The sequence below is a fragment of the Xyrauchen texanus genome, chromosome 16 (genome assembly GCF_025860055.1).
Source record: "Xyrauchen texanus isolate HMW12.3.18 chromosome 16, RBS_HiC_50CHRs, whole genome shotgun sequence".
NCBI classification, from domain to species: Eukaryota; Metazoa; Chordata; class Actinopteri; order Cypriniformes; family Catostomidae; genus Xyrauchen; species Xyrauchen texanus.
This window is the reverse complement of record NC_068291.1, coordinates 36,146,482-36,166,020: the sequence shown is the minus strand read 5'-3', so window position 1 is coordinate 36,166,020 and position 19,539 is coordinate 36,146,482. Positions and strand designations below refer to the sequence as shown.

The 19,539-nt window shown below is 36.8% G+C and overlaps 1 protein-coding gene across 1 annotated transcript; it reads right to left on the bottom strand.

Annotated features, from left to right (window-relative positions):
- Window positions 1-709: 709 nt before the first annotated feature.
- On the bottom strand, window positions 710-18,209 carry LOC127657357 (prepronociceptin-like). Its single transcript, XM_052146102.1, has 3 exons — window positions 18,105-18,209; window positions 9,438-9,577; window positions 710-2,853 (listed from the first exon to the last, which is right to left on the bottom strand). Exons 2-3 carry the CDS (start codon window positions 9,561-9,563, stop codon window positions 2,257-2,259), a joined length of 723 nt encoding a protein of 240 aa, XP_052002062.1. The 5' UTR covers window positions 9,564-9,577; window positions 18,105-18,209; the 3' UTR covers window positions 710-2,256.
- Window positions 18,210-19,539: the final 1,330 nt, after the last annotated feature.

Below are 19,539 nucleotides of genomic sequence, written 5' to 3'. Positions count from 1 at the left end.
TGTGAAAATATTGCCTTGCTTTTGACAAAATATGACATTATGAACAAAATCAGGGCACACAATAATTTGCTGCATGACAAGCCACAGAAAATAGTAAACTATTTTATTGACCTAGTTCAGTGTTGCTATATACAGTTCATTTAGTGAACACAATTCTTATGATTGGAATAAAGGGGAAAGCATGAACTGGCAATGTTTGCGTAAATACATGAATTCATATGCACAAATACAAATCAACTTTATCAGTTAAAAAATCAAATAAAAGCTTTTGGTTTCCAACACTCAATCAGAACTCAAACCGTGTGCCTGACAGAATTTGTTATGTTTGTATAGGCATAGCAAACATGGAATAACTTTCCTTAATCCATCTATGAATTTTACATGAGGTTTTCATTGACCAGTAGGTGTCAGTGTTGTAAAGAGGAGCTGGATTTGGACCAAATGAAGCGTTCAAATGGTCTTTGTACAATTTATTGAACTATAAGGGAAATTAGGGGCAGTTTAACTTAATGACATTTATAGATGTTTGATTTTTTTATAAGAATATCTCAGTTCTGTAGGGCCATACAATGCAAGTGAATAGTGACCAAAATTTTTATTTCCAAAAAGCACAAAGGCAGCATAGAATTAATACATTATACTCCAGTGGTTTTATTCACATCTTCTGAAGCGATCCAATCGGTTTTGGGTGAGAACAGACCAAAATGTAACTTATTTTTCATTGTTCATCCTGCCATTGAAATAATCTTGACATGATCATGATTTCAAACTTAATTACAATTAATAGGGCTCTGCACAAGCACTAGGAAGAGTAATTGAGCTTGAAATCATGATCATGTCAAGACAATGGCAGGATTTACAGTGAAAAAGGAGTTACATTTTGGTCTGTTCTCACCCAAAACCGGATTGGATGGCTTCAGAAGACATTGATTAAACCACTGGAGTTATATGGATTACTTTTATGCTGCTTTTATGTGCTTTTTGGAGCTTCAAAGTTTTGGTAACCATTCACTTGCATTGTATGGACCTACGAGCTGAAAGATTCTTCTAAAAAAATCTTTGTGTTCAGCAGAAGGAAGAACAACATATACGTCTAGGATGGCATGAGGGTGAGTAAAATGATGGGAGAATTTTCAATTGCTATAAGCTCAAACAACACCATTTGTGGCATAATGTTGACTTCCACGAAAAATTATTTTGATCCATCCCTCGTGTATTTAAAAACAAAAGAAGCAAAGAATCGCAGTTACAGCAAGGTGCTTACTTTGGAATTAAATTTAAACATTAAAATACATACTGTTTCAAAACTATATCTCCAAGACGTAAACATTATGCATGTTAACATGATTTTTAGTGCAATAATATTGCTTACTAAACTAGTCTGTGTAAAGTTATCCAATATTACAACTTTGTGGCCATGACGACATAGGTAATGCAGGTTATCCATGTAATTTACCACACTAAAATCATATTAACACATATAATGTTAACGTATTGTGGCTATACTTTTGAAACATGCTTAGTATTTTAACGTTTATGGAATGGCATTCACTCTTTGTAAGTGCCTTACTGTAACCGAGGGATGAGTTGAAATAAAAAAAATTGTGCTAATCAACATTATGCTAAAAATTATTGAGCTTAAAAATGATTGAACCCGGAACATTCCTTTCATCACTCATTGTAAGTCAATTTCACTAGAACTAGGTAAGCTTAGAAGCTGTAGCTTAGAATAAGTGTATGTGCAAGTAGAGTTTTGGCCCTGAACCACATCACGCAAAAGTTTTTAGTTAGTGATACCGTTTTAGAAATGCACTATTCAGACTTAATTTATTCAGCTAGCAAAGAGTGTATGATAATAAGGGGTGTTCCCCTTATAAGATAAAGCAAGTAGTAGCTATTAGGCTGGTCATGTGATCTCAACATGGCAGCGACCATGAGGTGACCCACTGTATGTAAAATAAAACCTCTTTTATTAGGCTGCTGAAATAGTCTTCATCTCATGAGAGTGCATATGATTTTAAGCATTTTTCAAAAGTACTAGTCATTTAAACTTTTTTTGAATTAGGGAAAAATTACTGTGTGTACATTTAAGTATCTTTTCTTATTTGACATATCAGATGCGGAGTTAATGCTAATCCTGTAGCATTTATTTATTTTGTGTGTGTGTGTGTGTGTGTGTGTGTTTGAGGAGAGAGGTGTACGATATATTTTGACTGAGCATAACAAATGGTGGTTTGCTGGGTACGTTTGCTTGCTTTATTCATTCTCTTGGGTGATATCAGTGAACATACTATTGATCTCGCTAGCTCGAGTGCTCATGCCCAAATACTGCTTGAGAAAATCGCTAAAACGTTTCTGGTTGTTCCACTTGCGAGCAGATTTGCGGACGCCTATAAATCCACCGTACCTCTTCTGCAAAGACCTGCCAGGATCCATAAACTTCCTGTAGCCATACTTGTTTTTGAGGAAGCCTCCAAAGCGTTTAATTAGCTGGATAGCCGCCTCTTCCTCATTGCCCTCCACCTCGCTGTCTTCATTTTGCTCTTCCTCAGATTCTTGCGTGGACTGAACTTGTAGGAACTTGTGTTTTTTACTAAGCTGCATATTTTGGTCTTGATCCTGATCTTCTGCACCCACAGCCCGTGTAACATGGTCGAATCTCTTAAGGTTTTCAGAGTAGTGAGGGTCGTTCTCATCCACAGGCAGAAAGGTGTCTGTTTCCTCGTCTGCTCTCTTCAGCATGGTGCCCCCTATTGGAAAGGAGGCTTTTGGTTTCTGTTCCACAATGGTCCTGCGACACAGCTCCCAGGAGTCGCCTGGAGAAATATTACCATGACACTCTACCAGACACACCTGAATGCAGACAAACACATGCACATTACACTGAGTATTAATACAGCTACATGCAAAGACATAAAGGCATGTAGAAAATCTTGAATGTTCAAGTAAGTTCTTGGTTTATTAGTGATATGGGCTGCAACATTTCTTCAGTTAAACTCAGTTCTCACTGCCCCCAGTGGTCGAAGCGGGAAGTGTTTATGAACGAATGAGCACATGTGAGCTCCAGTTTCTAGGTGAAAAGTACAAAGAATGGTGCCACAAGTGAGTTGTTTTTAGTTGTAGCCTATATGTAAAACAGTGAAGAAGAAAGCATATTTTATTAACTCTATAACCAAACCTCAACCCTAAACCTAACCTTCAGTGAAGTAAAAATGTGATATTAGAAGGAAAATTGAACCTCCAAATTGCCTTCATTGTTGATTATGGAAACATGTTTACTTCCTGGTGATGCAACATGTTATCAGTAGTGCCACAGGAAATGGTAAACACAACTGAACTGATGCAAAAATGTCTGCTGGGAGTTGGTGCTAATCAGTAACTCTTGAGATGGGGTCGATGTCAAAGTACTGGAACATTCGGTAGCAACATGTCGAATTTTTAAAAAATTAGATTTTTTATTTTCTTTTTATTTACTTTTGAAGTATTATCCCAAACAGTAAAAATAAATAAAAGAAAAAAAATTAAAAGAAAAGAAAAAAGATAGTTAATTTTCTTTTATCACTGTATGACAATTAAGTGAACATAGGTGTGAATTTGTAATATTTTCACTATTTTGCTTTGAACGGATATTGCTATTTTTGTGGATGTGTCCACTAACTTCTCTAACTTAAAATTAAACACTGGCAACATATTTAGAAATATTCCAGTTTGGGGGCCTGGGTAGCTCAGCGAGTACTGATGCGAGTTCGAATCCAGGGTGACTCCAGCCAGGTCTCCTAAGCAAACAAATTGGCCCGGTTGCTAGGGAGGGTAGAGTCACATGGGGTAACCTCCTAGTGGTTGTGATTTGTGGTTCTCGCTCTCACTGGGGCGCGTGGTAATTTGTGCGTGGATCGCGGAGCGTAGCATGAGCCTCCACATGCGGAGTCTCTGCGGTGTCATGCATAGCAAGCCACGTGATAGGATGTGTGGGTTGATGGTCTCAGAAGCAGAGGTAACTGAGACTTGTCCTCCACCACCCAGATTGAGGTGAGGACCCGCGCCACCACAAGGACCTACTAAGTAGTGGGATTTGGGCATTCCAAATTGGGGAGAAAAGGGGATTTATTTTTTCTTTATTTTTTCCTTTCTCTTATTGAAACGTTTATAACAAAACATGTTTTATCACACTATAATCATGTTTAACAAATTATTTTTTGTCTTTTGGACTATACTTTAAAAAAAGTGTATTGTATTGGCCCCCATTCACTTCCATTGTAAGTTTTTTTTTTTTTTTTTTAAGAAAAGGAGGGCAAGTCAAGATACATTTTTGTGGTAATCAATACTATGCCATAAATGCTGTTGATATAGCTTATTGAACTCGGAATATTCCTTTAATGAAAGTTTAAGTGCCTGAGCTTTCCAGAGAATATTTCTGAAGGTCTTGTATAGGCTACCCTTTTATAGAAATACCCTATTGAAAAAGTAAAATACCAAATTGTATTTAAAATACATTTATTTCATGATAAGTATACTACAAATACATTAACATATCTAGAGTGGTGGCCAAAAATATTGGCACCCTTGGGAAATATGAGGATTTTATACTTTTTGCAACCTCCCTTTGCCAAGATAACAGCTCTGATTATTCTCTTATAATGCCTAATGAGGTTGGAGAACACCTGGCAACAGATCTGAGACCGTTCCTCTTGAACCATCCTCTTCACTGTGCATGGAGACAATATAGAAACACGTCCTTTTCCAAGCCAATTCTTGTTAATTATTGTGGCCAACAAGTTTTGGAGAAAAATATTTCATCAATTACATATTTCCCCTCTTTCAATTGTTTTACTTCAATTTAAGGTTACATTTTTGTGAATTGTTTGAATGGAAAGATCAAAAGGATAAACAATGCAGATATTTTTTTTCACAGCCTTCTTTGCTCATATTTACCAAGGGTGCCAATATGTTTGGCCACCGCTGTATGTACTAATTGAAAATACTATGCAATTGCACTTATTTCATGCTTTCTTCAAATGCACACAGAGAAACTCTAACCACTTCAAATGAAGTGGTTAAGTATAATAGCTTTTACAAATGCAATTAGGGGAAGTATATATTAAGTTCAAATATAGTGCACTTTAAGAAAGTACACTGGTTAGGTGCTTGTTTCCATCAAACTTGTTTTATGATTCTACAACTTGTTTGAACAGTGTTAAAAGCAATTGTCATAACAATGATCGAGCACATTAGTAATATGACAGCATATTAAAAAAGTATGCAAAATAATGTTTTAATTATCATTGTAAATTAATATGTTTCTAGCGTTAATGACCTCTTGTCACTTGACAATGAGCCACCCTATCTGTGCCAAAAAATTATGTTTTAACACCCCAGGGGAGCGCACTTAACGCTACAGAGGGCAACTGTGTTCCATCAGTTTTCACAAGCAGACTTTCAAAATGTTGTTATTGTGTTTCTACTTAATTTCACAACAAGATAATTGAATCACACCAGCTGTTTTGAGTCAAAGGGCCAAATGAGTTCTTCTGACCCCTCAAATGTGTCTCTGACATGAATCATAGAGGGTTCGGCCTCCACTCCTCTGAGCCATAATCAGCTACAATACAAAACCACATTACACTATTATGATCATTGCCCTCTAATAATGACTCTGAAGGAAATCTTTTATAATTCCATTACAAAAGATTTAAATAAGATGAATTAATAAAATGTCATAAGATCTGTGCGTGGCAACTCAGAGGTTACGTTTTCATAGCTTCTGAGACTTGAATTATCCATTATGTTTCATTAAAGTATCAACTTTGTCTCAGATGTTTCTCCCTAAAATCCCTTTGGACAAGGGTCCTCAGTAGGCAGACTCCGGTCTGGATTCGGACCCAAGGACAATTCAATCTGGACCAAGATCTAAATCTGCATGCTAGTTAGCTGACACCTTGCTATTATTCCTGCTCTCTCCCCGCTATAGAGGCGCCACAAAAAGCCTAATTTACTGTACGTAAGCCTAATTGCAGGCGCGGTAATTTTAACAACATTAGTGGAGACAATGCTACAGATATTGCTATCTGATATGTGATTCAGACGTTTACTGTACATAGGCCTAGATGCAGGCCTATTACGTTTTTTTTTTAATATTACCTTTCATGTAGTGTGTTATATAGCTGTTTGTGAATGTAAAAACGTCTGTAAAGGTTCAAAAATCAAAGTGCATGACAAATAGAAAGAACCGATTCTGAACACCTGAAAAGAGTCGTTCGTAATTCAGACTTACTTCCTGTTCTAACCTACGTAATTTGGTAACAAAAACACTGCCTCTAGTCTTCATTGGCTGCTCGCGTACAGCTTTGACCCGCTCTCAAACACTACAAAAAGCGGTAGACCAATCACAAAAGACTGGGACATCTGACCAATCAGAGCAGAGTAGGCTCTCTGAAAGGAGGAGTTTAGAATGAACGCTTTAGAACGAATCCTTGAACGAGTTGTTTCTGACACTGGGAAAAAAGGTAATGCTGCAATTTAAATTATGAGCAAATTAACGTGTTTTTTTTTTTATTATTATTGAAATAATTGTATTTTATTTATTTATTTTTTACCTTGGATGCATGTAAATCTATTGTATGAGACCTTTAAAACAAAATTAGGTATGTTTAAAAACCATAATAGGTGCTCTTTAATAACATGAGCGGATACATTGCTACATATACTGGCATCTTTCGCTTAAACATACTGAACATTTTAATTAATTTTAAATTAATATGTTTCTAGCGTTAATGACCTCGTCACTTGACAATGAGCCACCCTATCTGTGCCAAAAAATTATGTTTTAACACCCCAGGGGAGCGCACTTAACGCTACAGAGGGCAACTGTGTTCCATCAGTTTTCACAAGCAGACTTTCAAAATGTTGTTATTGTGTTTCTACTTAATTTCACAACAAGATAATTGAATCACACCAGCTGTTTTGAGTCAAAGGGCCAAATGAGTTCTTCTGACCCCTCAAATGTGTCTCTGACATGAATCATAGAGGGTTCGGCCTCCACTCCTCTGAGCCATAATCAGCTACAATACAAAACCACATTACACTATTATGATCATTGCCCTCTAATAATGACTCTGAAGGAAATTTTTTATAATTCCATTACAAAAGATTTAAATAAGATGAATTAATAAAATGTCATAAGATCTGTGCGTGGCAACTCAGAGGTTACGTTTTCATAGCTTCTGAGACTTGAATTATCCATTATGTTTCATTAAAGTATCAACTTTGTCTCAGATGTTTCTCCCTAAAATCCCTTTGGACAAGGGTCCTCAGTAGGCAGACTCCGGTCTGGATTCGGACCCAAGGACAATTCAATCTGGACCAAGATCTAAATCTGCATGCTAGTTAGCTGACACCTTGCTAAGTGATTCTGTGTGCACAAGTGCATACGCGTGCGGAGCGGGAATAAAGTGCGACCAGCGCTACGCGATTATTCCCTAGCGCTGAAAGCGCTATTATTCCTGCTCTCTCCCCGCTATAGAGGCGCCACAAAAAGCCTAATTTACTGTACGTAAGCCTAGTTGCAGGCGCGGTAATTTTAACAACATTAGCGGAGCCAATGCTACAGATATTATTTCTAGATAGATAATTATTTTTAATATTACCTTTCATGTAGTGTGTTAGCTGTTTGTGAATGTAAAAACGTCTGTAAAGTTTCAAAAATCAAAGTGCATGACAAATAGAAAGAACCGATTCTGAACACCTGAAAAGAGTCGTTCGTAATTCAGACTTCCTGTTCTAACCTACGTAATTTGGTAACAAAAACACTGCCTCTAGTCTTCATTGGCTGCTCGCGTACAGCTTTGACCCGCCCTCAAACACTACAATAAGCGGTAGACCAATCACAAAAGACTGGGATTTCTGACCAATCAGAGCAGAGTAGGCTCTCTGAAAGGAGGAGTTTAGAATGAACGCTTTAGAACGAATCCTTGAACGAGTCGTTTCTGACACTGGGAAAAAAGGTAATGCTGCAATTTAAATTATGAGCAAATTAACGTGTTTTTTTTTTTATTATTATTGAAATAATTGTATTTTATTTATTTATTTTTTACCTTGGATGCATGTAAATCTATTGTATGAGACCTTTAAAACCAAATTAGGTATGTTTAAAAACCATAATAGGTGCTCTTTAATAACATGAGCGGATACATTGCTACATATACTGGCATCTTTCACTTAAACATACTGAACAAATTAAAATGAAGCAAAGTGAAACTATCTTCATCTACCTGATATGTGATTCAGACGGATCAGCTAATCCAGGTCTGTGTCAGTTACAAGCCTTTCATAATAAACAAACAGATTTTTTGTTCTAATTTTGTGACAATTAATAAGAGATGTCATCATGGCATGGTTGGCAAGGAAAGGGAATTTATACTTAAATTAAGCAAACAGTATTTTAATGCTTCACTGTTGTTATGCAAATTGTTTGTTTGTTTGTAGATTCTCACTTTAAGGAAAATTTAAAAATGGTCCATTCAGACTTTTAAATTTTTATAAATCAAATTCTCAGGGGACACCCCTGAACCCCATACAGTGTTTTTTTTTATCTGTCAAAAGGCCTCCTATATGTCCCATATATTCTGAATGTAAAAATATTTAACCCAAAAACTGGACTGCTGTCATTCAGCTTCAAAATGAACTGTTGATCTTCATATCCAAGTGCCCTCAAATGATTAAATATTTTATTCCCTCAGACCACACTATTTTAGCTGTCTCTGGGCCCCCAATGTCCTCATCCCTGCCCAGTTTTGAAGACGCTATTTTGACCATTTAGGAATTATTATATATATATATATATATATATATATATATATATATATTTTTGTTTGTTTGTTTTTGTTTGTTTTTTTTTGTTTTTGTTTTTTGTTTTTAACAAAGTACTATTGTTGCCAATGTATCAAGTTATAAAAACTATTCAAAAGTATATATTATATAATTTCATAGTCATATGACACCATGTAAGCTACGTATTATTATCCGGATGTTTGCTGGGAAGGAAATGTAGAGACCGTACCTCTTGGAACTTTAATTGAGTACCCCTGCCTTAGGAGATCGAAGAATAGATAAAATAACACAAGTGTTGATATACAGGAAGAGTGTAGAGTTATAAAATGAATGCGGATATATTAAAATCTCTTACTTTAAATGGCAGATTCTGGTATCTTGTCAAATCTGAGCACTGTTTGACACTGACATTGAGGAAATTCTCTTTTGAAACTCTCGACAAGAGAGCCTTACATTGCAACAATTCGGTTTGGTGCCGCTATGGTACAGAATACACATTCATCACTTCATCTAAAGTCTCAATTTAATCTCATAGCTTTCTTGGAGAAGAAACTAAGATATTAAAGAGATCTCATTCTCCTTTTCTACAGGATTTTACTCCAAGGAATTACCAAATTGGTGAAGGCAAATTCTTTAGGTAGCTGTTGGCTGCAGAACAGGCAATCCTTCTGGCAGTCACACCACGCTGGGTTACACAGTCCAAGCAGCAATAGCGTCCACAATGGGGTCTTCATCATGGCTGAAGTGCAGTCTGCAGAGAGTGTGTAGACAAGAGAAGATGGTGAGTAAATCCCATCATATCATAGATGTGTATAGTTCAACATAATCCTCCATGGCAATATGATGGATTTAGTCAATAACGTGCAGAAATTCATAACTTTAACGAACTACATTTAAAGGTTCTATTTGAATGCATCTAACATCTCAGCATCTGCAAGTACTTAATTAGCAAAACTCATCATCTGTAGTAATTGAAGCTAGAATTAGTGCCTGTGGCAAAATGAGAGTAGAATGGAGACGAGGAGGATTTGAGCCAATGTGATGCTCACTGGTTAGTCACCACATTAGTCCAATCATTAGCAAAGACTACAAAGCCTCCGCATAAAATGGATAGAAAAGTTATAACCATATTTTGAGAATTCCTTGTCAAACAAATAAAGCACAGATGAGAATGTACGTCTCCAGCTTTAACAGTGAACGTGACATGCTGACTGCCAAACCATCCATTTTTTTGTTTGTTTAAAAGCAACTTCAAAATAAATCAATTCCAATTGCATTACACTTCAATTGAAGGTGTCACTGGGTACAAATATAAAAGGTGTTAGTCACGTAGAATTGATTTTATACTGCTCAAGGGAGTTTTATTGAGTTAGTGACTGTATGAGCAACAAAATAGGAAAGACACATAATTATAAGAGCGTGAGTAAATTACACTCAACTTATTCAGGAGTGAGAGGACTGGATATTGATTTTGGACATCCTCTTCTGTGCATTTAGTTTATTTTTTCTCAGTAAGTACAAGATGTTGCATCTAAATGGATGCATGGTAAGTTGCAGCATTGTTTGGAGGGTATTATTTCCCCCATGTCCAATGTCTTTTTAGAGGGTTTATTGTCATAGTCCTACATAGTTGGATGTAGTTGACGTTCTTGATGTTTTTCATTTGCATTACATTACCAGTTTCTTGTGCAGTTTAAGGGCCCCAGAAATTCTTAATCTCTCCGCAATTCATACAGAATCATGCATGTGGGATGCAGATCTTGACAGGCCTTCGATATTTAATTAACTAACTCTATTAAGTAATAAAAAAGCTAACCAAGATAGACACAGTGATTTAACTCTTGACCTGTGGAATTATCTAATATTCTCAACGGAAAACAGTCTTTCATCAGCAAGGTGGGTGGAAAACTGGTGCAGTTTGTGCAACTGTGCTGTTCATTTTACTATAAGAAATATTTTCAGTTTGAAAAGGAAATAGTGGTGTAAGATTGTTAGACTAAGTGCTCTTTCTTCCTTGGAGTTATTTGTGACATGTTTCAAGGCTCATTTTAGCCCATATGTTTCATGTGACATTCTTAAACGGAATTCTCGGAGTTACATTTACATTTAGTCATTTAGCAGGCACTTTTGTTAAAAGTTAACAATATCTGCAGTATCGCACTGCCAATTTCCCAGAGTAGCTAAGGTAGCGTAGAAGCTAAACCAGAAGAAAGAAACAGACAACTAGATTTGTTTTCTCTTTTTTTTAATTATAAATAATTAATTTAAATAGTAAGTGTCATAAGTTTGGACTGGTTAAGTGCTCAAGGAAGAGATGAGCTACATACAAGTAAAGCACTTAACAGCATCTATCTTAACTCAAATAATAATTCCAATGTTTACCTCAGTACCCCACAAAAACACATGTGCAAAATTGTACTTACAATGAAAGTCTAAGGGGCAACCAACCATTGTAACTTTGCCCCAAAGTCTTCCATTCGTTCATTCAAGGGCATATCTGTCAAAACATTTTTATTTAATTTTTTTGAAGTCAACATTTTTTTTTTCTGTGGAAATTGACAGCAGATGAGAGAATAATACACCTTTAAATGGAGTTAATTAACAGAGGTGTGGGTGGAGCATGTTCATTTTAATCTGAAAAATCACGGTCCGCGAGTAGTAGTAGTATATAAGCCACTGCTTTCCTGCTTCCTGTGACAATTCTGCTGACATGACAGTCTTTCCAGCAGTGGCCCCACCCATCCACAACAGAACCATGCGATGTCCTATTGCTCTGCTTGAAGCATTCAACCTTCTCATCAGATAAGCCATTTTATCACATTCATTACGTTATTCAACGACAGCTGCCACAGCAGCTCACTATTTTCAGACATCGTAATATGGTGGCTGCCACTTTAATGCAGTAATTGGTATTTCTACTTTGACTTTCTAAACATTACTTGCCAAAGAAGATCCAATTGCATCAAGGCTTCCTCCACAAGACCGGCCACTGCTTCACCAGTGCTACCATTTCATAAGGCCATGCTCAGGTCCTTTCATCATAACTGTCCCTATTCATTCCCACGTGCCTGATTGTTTTATTCCTGTTCTAGCGCACAGGTGGTTCTTCTTAGCTTAATTGCGGCGCTTCAGCTGTCTCCTCTCTCACTCTCTCACAACTCCTGAGAAACTTCTCATGCATCCGAGCTCGAGGAGCCCTGTGTGAAAGCTGGAGGAGCTGAACACGCAGCACCAGTTGACAGCACCTGGTCTTTGATTCTCTGGAGATCTAGGAGAGTACTTCCTCCTCACAAAACTATTTCCATGCGATGCAAGGAAAATGTATATCGTATGGCAGGTGGCAGTCATACTCCTACTGAGTGAATGGCCACAAGTGAGAATCCTTCAATAATGATCGCAAGTCCATTTCTCCTGCATTTCAGTATGCAGTGCATAGCCAAACGTCGACTGCATGCTTTCCCCACTAAGCATTAGCAGGCCGCATGTTTTCCCTTCAAAAAAGCATTAGCAGTCTGAGGTTATCCCTCTACCAGTGCAAGTGCAACCAACACTCTAGTGGCCACGGATCTAACTTTCCACAGATTTCTTAGGGTTGTGAAATGTGTATAAGTTTCACCTAAATATGAATATTTAATTGTTTCTACAGAAACACCTTAAAATGCACCATCCACAAGGGTTTCACCAATATTACTTCCAGAATCTAAAATTCCTTCCACGGGATTGTTCACAGGTTTCCTCTTGCTTTCGCTATCTAGGTATCATTCCAATATTTCACTGTTACCTTCCAAGGAGCCAAAGACAGCAAGCATTTAAGTAGCTAGAAAGCACAACTGCGGTGCTCCTACCATTGGCTCAACACATCCCTAAGCAGCACAAATGGTCTGTCCAGGTACTACAATCACGTCATCTTCAGGGCCATACACAAACTCCCTTGACACCGCAAAGTAGCGCAAGTACAGGTACAGGTGCCACAACTGCGGCGTCATCCCTGCAAATGGCACAAATGCACTTTCCAAGCACCACATTCATGGGCCTGTTTTCCTCTTATCTAAGGGCGTAGCTCATAAATACACATCACAAACCACAATTCTGCAAGTTTCTCTGCTCGTCGCCACCTGCAATTCGAATGAGTGTGGGCTCTTCCGTTAGAGCGCAGTGGGGATGCGGTAATCTTAAGAGCCTTTTAGCATTTCCCGTTAACCTTTGCAGTGGAATTTCCTTCGCCCATGGTTGAAACGAGCCCAACACATAATACAGTAGTTTAGTGAGAGTCTTAGCAAAATACTTAATCCAAAATAACTACTGCAGCTGCAGTGCCCCACCAGATAATGTGCCGCAGCTCCCGCCCACGTGCAATACTGCCGCAGCATCACCTCTTTCGCATTTTGATTCTGCCGCAGTAGTGCCTCACCATGACAAACGTAGTTAAGTTGTATTCTAAACTAACATTTTGCTTTCCTTAAAGCTGCAAATAAATGTAATTGACATGTTTTCCTTTACTAACTTTTTGCTTCCCTTACAAACATGTGTAATGGTAATGCATTTACGTATTCCAAACTAACTGTTCCCCCTACAGGTAAGTACAAACAAACCTTTGCTTCCCTTACAAGTGTTGATATATTTAATAAAGTAAATTGTGCCCTACTTGATACCGCAGCAACAGTGCCCCACCTGACACTGCCGCAGCAGTGCCCTGCCCATGCCAAATGTAATCAAGCTATGTATTCCTATATAACCACTTGCCTCCCCTACATGCATGTACAAATGTAACTGTCATGTTATCTTAATAATAGCTTTACAATAATGGCTAGGTTTTGCTAAACTAAACTTTCGCTTCCCTTACAGATGTGTACACAGAGTTATTACTATTTCTCCAAATGCACTTTCAATTCCTAAGTTCCATATATTTATAGATGTGCATCTACAGGATGGAGCAAAGGAGCCCCTTTACCATGCCCCCAAATACTCAATCCAAGGCGGCAACAGTACTTTAAACTCAGCTCCTGCAGGAGGCCTACTTACTCTACAACTGCAGCAGCGTTTTACCATGCTTCCGATGAAGCCCTTTGTCTTCGCTTCTCAGCAGCTGCAACAAGCATTACAGGAGATGGCGGTCACCAACTCCTGTTCTTTTCAAGCACCATATTTTCCCCGTCTCTGGGTAGACTTCTGAGTGAGGCGACATCCGCAAGCCACCCGGATCAGGCCCTTACACGAGGCCACCCCCGTAAGATATTTTGGCGATGCAAAATATCGTGGTACAGCCCCCATAGCCGAATAAATGTCCTTCTTCCAAACCATCCACCCAGAGCAGGCCCTCGCATGTATATGGACAGCAAGCCAAATAAGTTCACCTCTTCTATACAAGATTACATTAACATATGAATTACTGAATTACTGTACCTCTGTTCATTTTTCATATTCTGATGATCTGAAATGAGTAAAGACATAATAAACTGGTTTCTAAAGAGTACATGTCATTGATGCTCATAAACATCATGATGCGAAACAACAGACGTTTTCCAATAAACAAACCGAACGCAAAGAATTCCATGTTCTGCTTCATTTCCTGTCTCCATCACCAGTCGTTATTCTCATGCAGATATTCTCCATCATTTCAGACTTGTTATCTCTTGAGATTTTTAATGTGTGCCAAACACGCTTGGCTTAAAACACAATGGCTCAATTCAACTCCAGAAGTAAATGGGGCTGGTTATGGACAGCTCATTTCTCAATCAAGTGCGTCAAATCAAAGCTAAATATCAGAGGGGGTTCTCAGTGGCAGAGACGAGCCAATGAATAGCATTGAAAAATGACTACAAGGGGTAAATGAGCTGATAAATGCACAATTATGATAACAAATATACTTAAGTTTACATTATGTATGCCACAACACCAACAGCGTAAACACTGGTGAAAATTACAGCACTCAACTATAAGGAGTTTCGGGCCATTTGATGGAACTGCCCCATTGGTCCAGTGCTTTCATTCTTTTGATCATGAGTTTGTTTGCAGTGCAAACTTAAACATTTGGTTTTCTGTGACATTTTAAACATTCTTGTTTTGCGAATTATGTTGAATTCTATTTATATACTGCAAATATTACCAAGGTAATGTTATCTTGCTATTATTGTAGATGTTTTTGTCGAAATTGCAAGAAATTACTTGTGATAGTCTTGAAAGCATCTGTTGGAATGCATTGAAAATTATAAAATTATTTTTTTTTTTTGCACCTTATTAAATGTATAGTCACAGGGTTACAATATAACAGTAAAATCTCCAGCAATTATTGCAAATTATAAGCATGATATATTATTAAGAAAGCGATGTTTAATGATAATTATAATATATATTATATATTTCTATATAATATATATTTTTTCTAACACAAAAAAATATGTTGCTAAAAGTAATATAGTATTTGTTTGATAAATAAAAAAATAAAAATAATGCTGTCAGTCGATTAAAATACCGTGATTAATTGCATAATTTTTTAAATGAATTTAATTAAACAATATGTAACTATATTATGCTTTATTAATTAGCAAAGCCTTCCACAGTGTAAAGATGAAAATGCACCAATTAAAGTAATATTAAACATTTCCCAAAGTCTTATCGGGAGTTTGACTAATTGAAAAAATAAGTCTCCCCATAGGTTGCATTTTCATTACAATGGGCATTAAATCCCTACACAATATTAATCTGCCAGTAGACTGTGGCTATCTGCTTTGCTGTTGCAATCATGAAACTGCATTCATGATTCACATCATGGTGTCAACGCCAGATTCAAGCACCACTTTGTACTCCGCATGAAAAACGCTTGCACATAAAACATCTCATTCTGTATTTTGGTGGTAGTTAAGATATGATGTGCTTCTGTGGTAATTCAAATGTGAATTACATAGGCTGAAAAATACTTGATTTCTATCACAAGTCCGTTCTGGGCTTGTTTTCTATAATAAACAGCATTAAGAATTCCTTTTTCTATCATCTAATCACTGACACGGAAGTGCTGCAGTGTGTTTGTAGAACGTCAGTTTAATGACTCGAGGCAACACATTGTAAAGGATCCGCCCTTCCAAAAAGTGTTTATGCAGGTTTATTATGCTGACAGCTCTAATCCAAATTGTTGAGCCCTGTAATATAAAGACCATGACTGGACAGTAATTGGGGCAGAGAGTATGCTACACAATTCTAACAGTTGCAATTGTTTTGATTAGTGATGTAGATGTCCTTAAAAAATAACTGGATAATTGTTAAAAAAAAAACAGTTTTAACCCAAACTGCCTTTAAGTATCTAATACTTGATTTCTAAAAGTGTCATTATTAATAATAGCTATATACAAAGTGAACATCAATGAAATTACTAGAAGCATGGAACAACATTGCCCAGAGGAGAAATACATTGTTCACAGGTTGCTCTTAGCTCAGGAGACTAATGGTGGTTCTCAGTTGTGTTTCGTTTAAGAATACAATTTTTACAATTTGTGATTTCATATTGAAATCGAATGTTTGAGTGCAGACTTTCTAATCTCTGGCATATCTGAGAAAAATGTGTAGCATTGTTGAGATCTCTTCTGAAAATCTATGACCTAACATAATTGGCAAATTACCAGTTAAATATGGCCCAAATTTGTATACAGTCTGGGTGGCAGACAGACATCTAAGATGAAAAGAAATGAAGGGGAACAGTATAGTGCATCAGACTTTGTTTGTCACCTGTATGTCTTAGCAGGGCCGCTATATAAGTGCAACCTATGAAGGTCAAAGACAAACTCACAAGCAGGTACATGCAAGCACAAAGTGAAAGCAAAATCGCCCAGTAAGTCTCTCAATAACTGCAACTATTTTAAAATATTGTCTTTTATAAGGACTGATCAATGGCAGAGACGAAAGGATTTACCACGCTTTAACACAGCAGCAAAGATAGGATTTGCATTGGCACCCATGACATAAATATAGATTACCTAATCAAAGAGCTTAAGGTTGCTTTCATGCTTGTGATACAAAAGTAAATGTTTCATCTATGATATTGAATCCAATTCTTAAAGTGAAGTTAAGGGCAAAGACTTCTTGATGAAATATCCTAACTTTGATCTACTCATCTGCACAGTGCAGTTCTTCACACCAATGCAACGTCCTTAATACATTTCATGATCCAACATAAAAAGACATATTATTCCAGAAACTTTTAAATACAATAAATGTTTTAAAGATCTGGGGAAATATTGTAGCAAACAGTGATGATGTATGAACTTGTGAAACAAACTACTTTGTAATGCTATTTTAATGTATTTGTGATATTGCTCATTATTAATTTATGTTAAAGACTACTTCATTACGACCCCCTGTGAAATCAGCAAACAATTATCTTTCGCTCTTCAGTTTTAAACCTGAGCACTAAATCCAAACTAACTTTAGCTGATAAGCAATTTATAGGCACTATAGCCACAGAGAGCAGAAAATTGTGTGGTAATGGCCCATGAAGAATTAAAGACCCGGGCATTTTGTGCTTTAAAATTCAGCTCAATTTAAGAATGTTTCAAAATACTGTCGATATTTAATTTCACATTTTCCAGCAGAAACTTAACCGAACACCGATTGGTGTGTTTAGTCACCTGAATTATTATGCCCTGTGAAAATATGCATTGATTTCAGAATGTATCAATCGATGACACAATTATGAGAGCAAAGTGAATAATATGCCCCTGTCATTTACACAAACAGGTTTCAGAGGACATAATAACAGCACAACATGTAAACATCTTTATCTGACACATCTCATATGATGCTTTATGTCTGGTAATTGTGGTTTAAAAAAGTAGCAACATATCCTGCATGTGGTTAACTATGATTTTATCTGTTTTCTTTAAGAATTGCAGAAGAAAATAACAAGTGGTCATTAATAGTTATTTTGCATTAATTATTTTGCTAATACTTTCACTAAACAACTGATCTTTAATATGAAATACCATTCTTTTTTAATGAAGAACACAACATAACTCAAAATGAAAGTCTTTCACACACTTTACATTTTTATTTATGCATTTGATAGGTGCTTTTACTCAAAGGTGTACTTTTTTTGTCTATGCATTCCCTGGGAATCAAACCCACGACCTTGCTGTTCCAATGGCGCAACTGGGCATAACTACAGGAAACACAAAAACTCTGAAGTCGAATTAATCATCAATCAGACTCTTACAAACTAGGATGAATAAATTTATGTAAATACATTTGGAGCATTCAGCCCCTACATCTCCCCACCCCCTTTAGCCTACCTGTACTGTGTGGGTCAGACACCTGTCCTGAGCAGCTCTGCTGAAACTGAAGGCAGTTACGTATATTCTCCTACTGTCTGCTTGTGTTTGTTTCCTATGTGGATGCTGTTGCTCAGTATTCTTATAAAGACACACCCCTCCCTGTGGTCCAACCCCTAACCCCCCTTTTTACAAGTGAGAGAAAGAGAGAGAGAGGACACAGGAAAAGACTCTCTTACGTATAGAGGTGGGTGGACATACTTCGATGTGTCAACATGGATGTCAAAACTATCTTCTACGTCATGGATTGCATGCTCTCAGAATTAACTAGAAAATTAAGAATACTGTCAAAATGTTTTTTGAGAATAAGCACACACGTGTTCGACAGTATGTCCTCTCCTCTATTCATCCTCTATTCTCCTAAAGAGTCCAACGCTCAAAAACATTAATGATGCTTTGCGAACGATAAGCAAATGGCTTAACTATTGCTATTGTACTTGATTGAACTTTAATCTAAAGTCTAAAAGTAAAATAATTGTTTAATTTAGAAATAAAAACTTTTAACTGTGATTTTGAGAATTAACAATGGAAATTAACTCTGAGGACTTAATGAGAGTACTCAGTAATGTTTTATTCAAGTATCAGCTTTGTCTCAGATCCTTCAGAGAGAGAGAGAGAGAGAGAGAGAGAGAGAGAGAGAGAATAGAATAAGACAATCACTGACATGCAGTTGAACAAATTAAAGGGATAGTTAACCCAAAATTGAAATTTCTCTCATCATTTACTCACCCAAATGCCATCCCTGGTGTGTATGACTTTCTTTCTTCTGCTGAACACAAACAAAGATTTTTAGAAGAATATTGTAGGTCTGTAGGTCCTCACAATGCAAGTGAATGGTGATCAGACCTTTGAAGCTCCAAAAATCATGAAAATCTAAATGAATCATAAAAGTAATCCATAAGACTCCAGTGATTTAATGCATATCTTCAGAAGCGATATGATAGGTGTGGGTGAGAAACAGATACATATTTAAGTCCACTTTTACAATAAATCTCCACTTTCACTTTCACAATGTGGAAATAATGTGAAAGTGGAGATTTATAGTAAAAAGGAACCTGTTTCTCACTCACACTTATCATATCGCTTCTGAAGATATGCATTAAACCACTGGAGTCTTATGGATTACTTTTATGTGGCCTTTTATTTTTTATTTTTTTGGAGCTTCAATGGTATGGTCACCGTTCACTAGCATTGTAAGGACCAACAGAGTTGATATTCTATTAAAAATCTTATTTTGTGTAATATACATATACTTCAGGGATTGCATGAGGCTGAGAATATGATTAAATGATTTTCATTTTTGGGTAAACTATCCCTTTAATATGAATATCATACCGTAGCCCAAATAATTTGTTCTCGAAAGAATTTGTTGAGAAATGTTTGAATTCATATTGAA

Coding starts and splice junctions, on each gene's coding strand:
- LOC127657357 (XM_052146102.1), bottom strand. CDS start 9,563: ATGATGAAGACCCCATTGTGGACGCTATTGCTGCTTGGACTGTGTAAC. Junction 2,854..9,437: donor AATTTGCCTTCACCAATTTG/GTAATTCCTTGG, acceptor GTCTGCATTCAG/GTGTGTCTGGTAGAGTGTCA.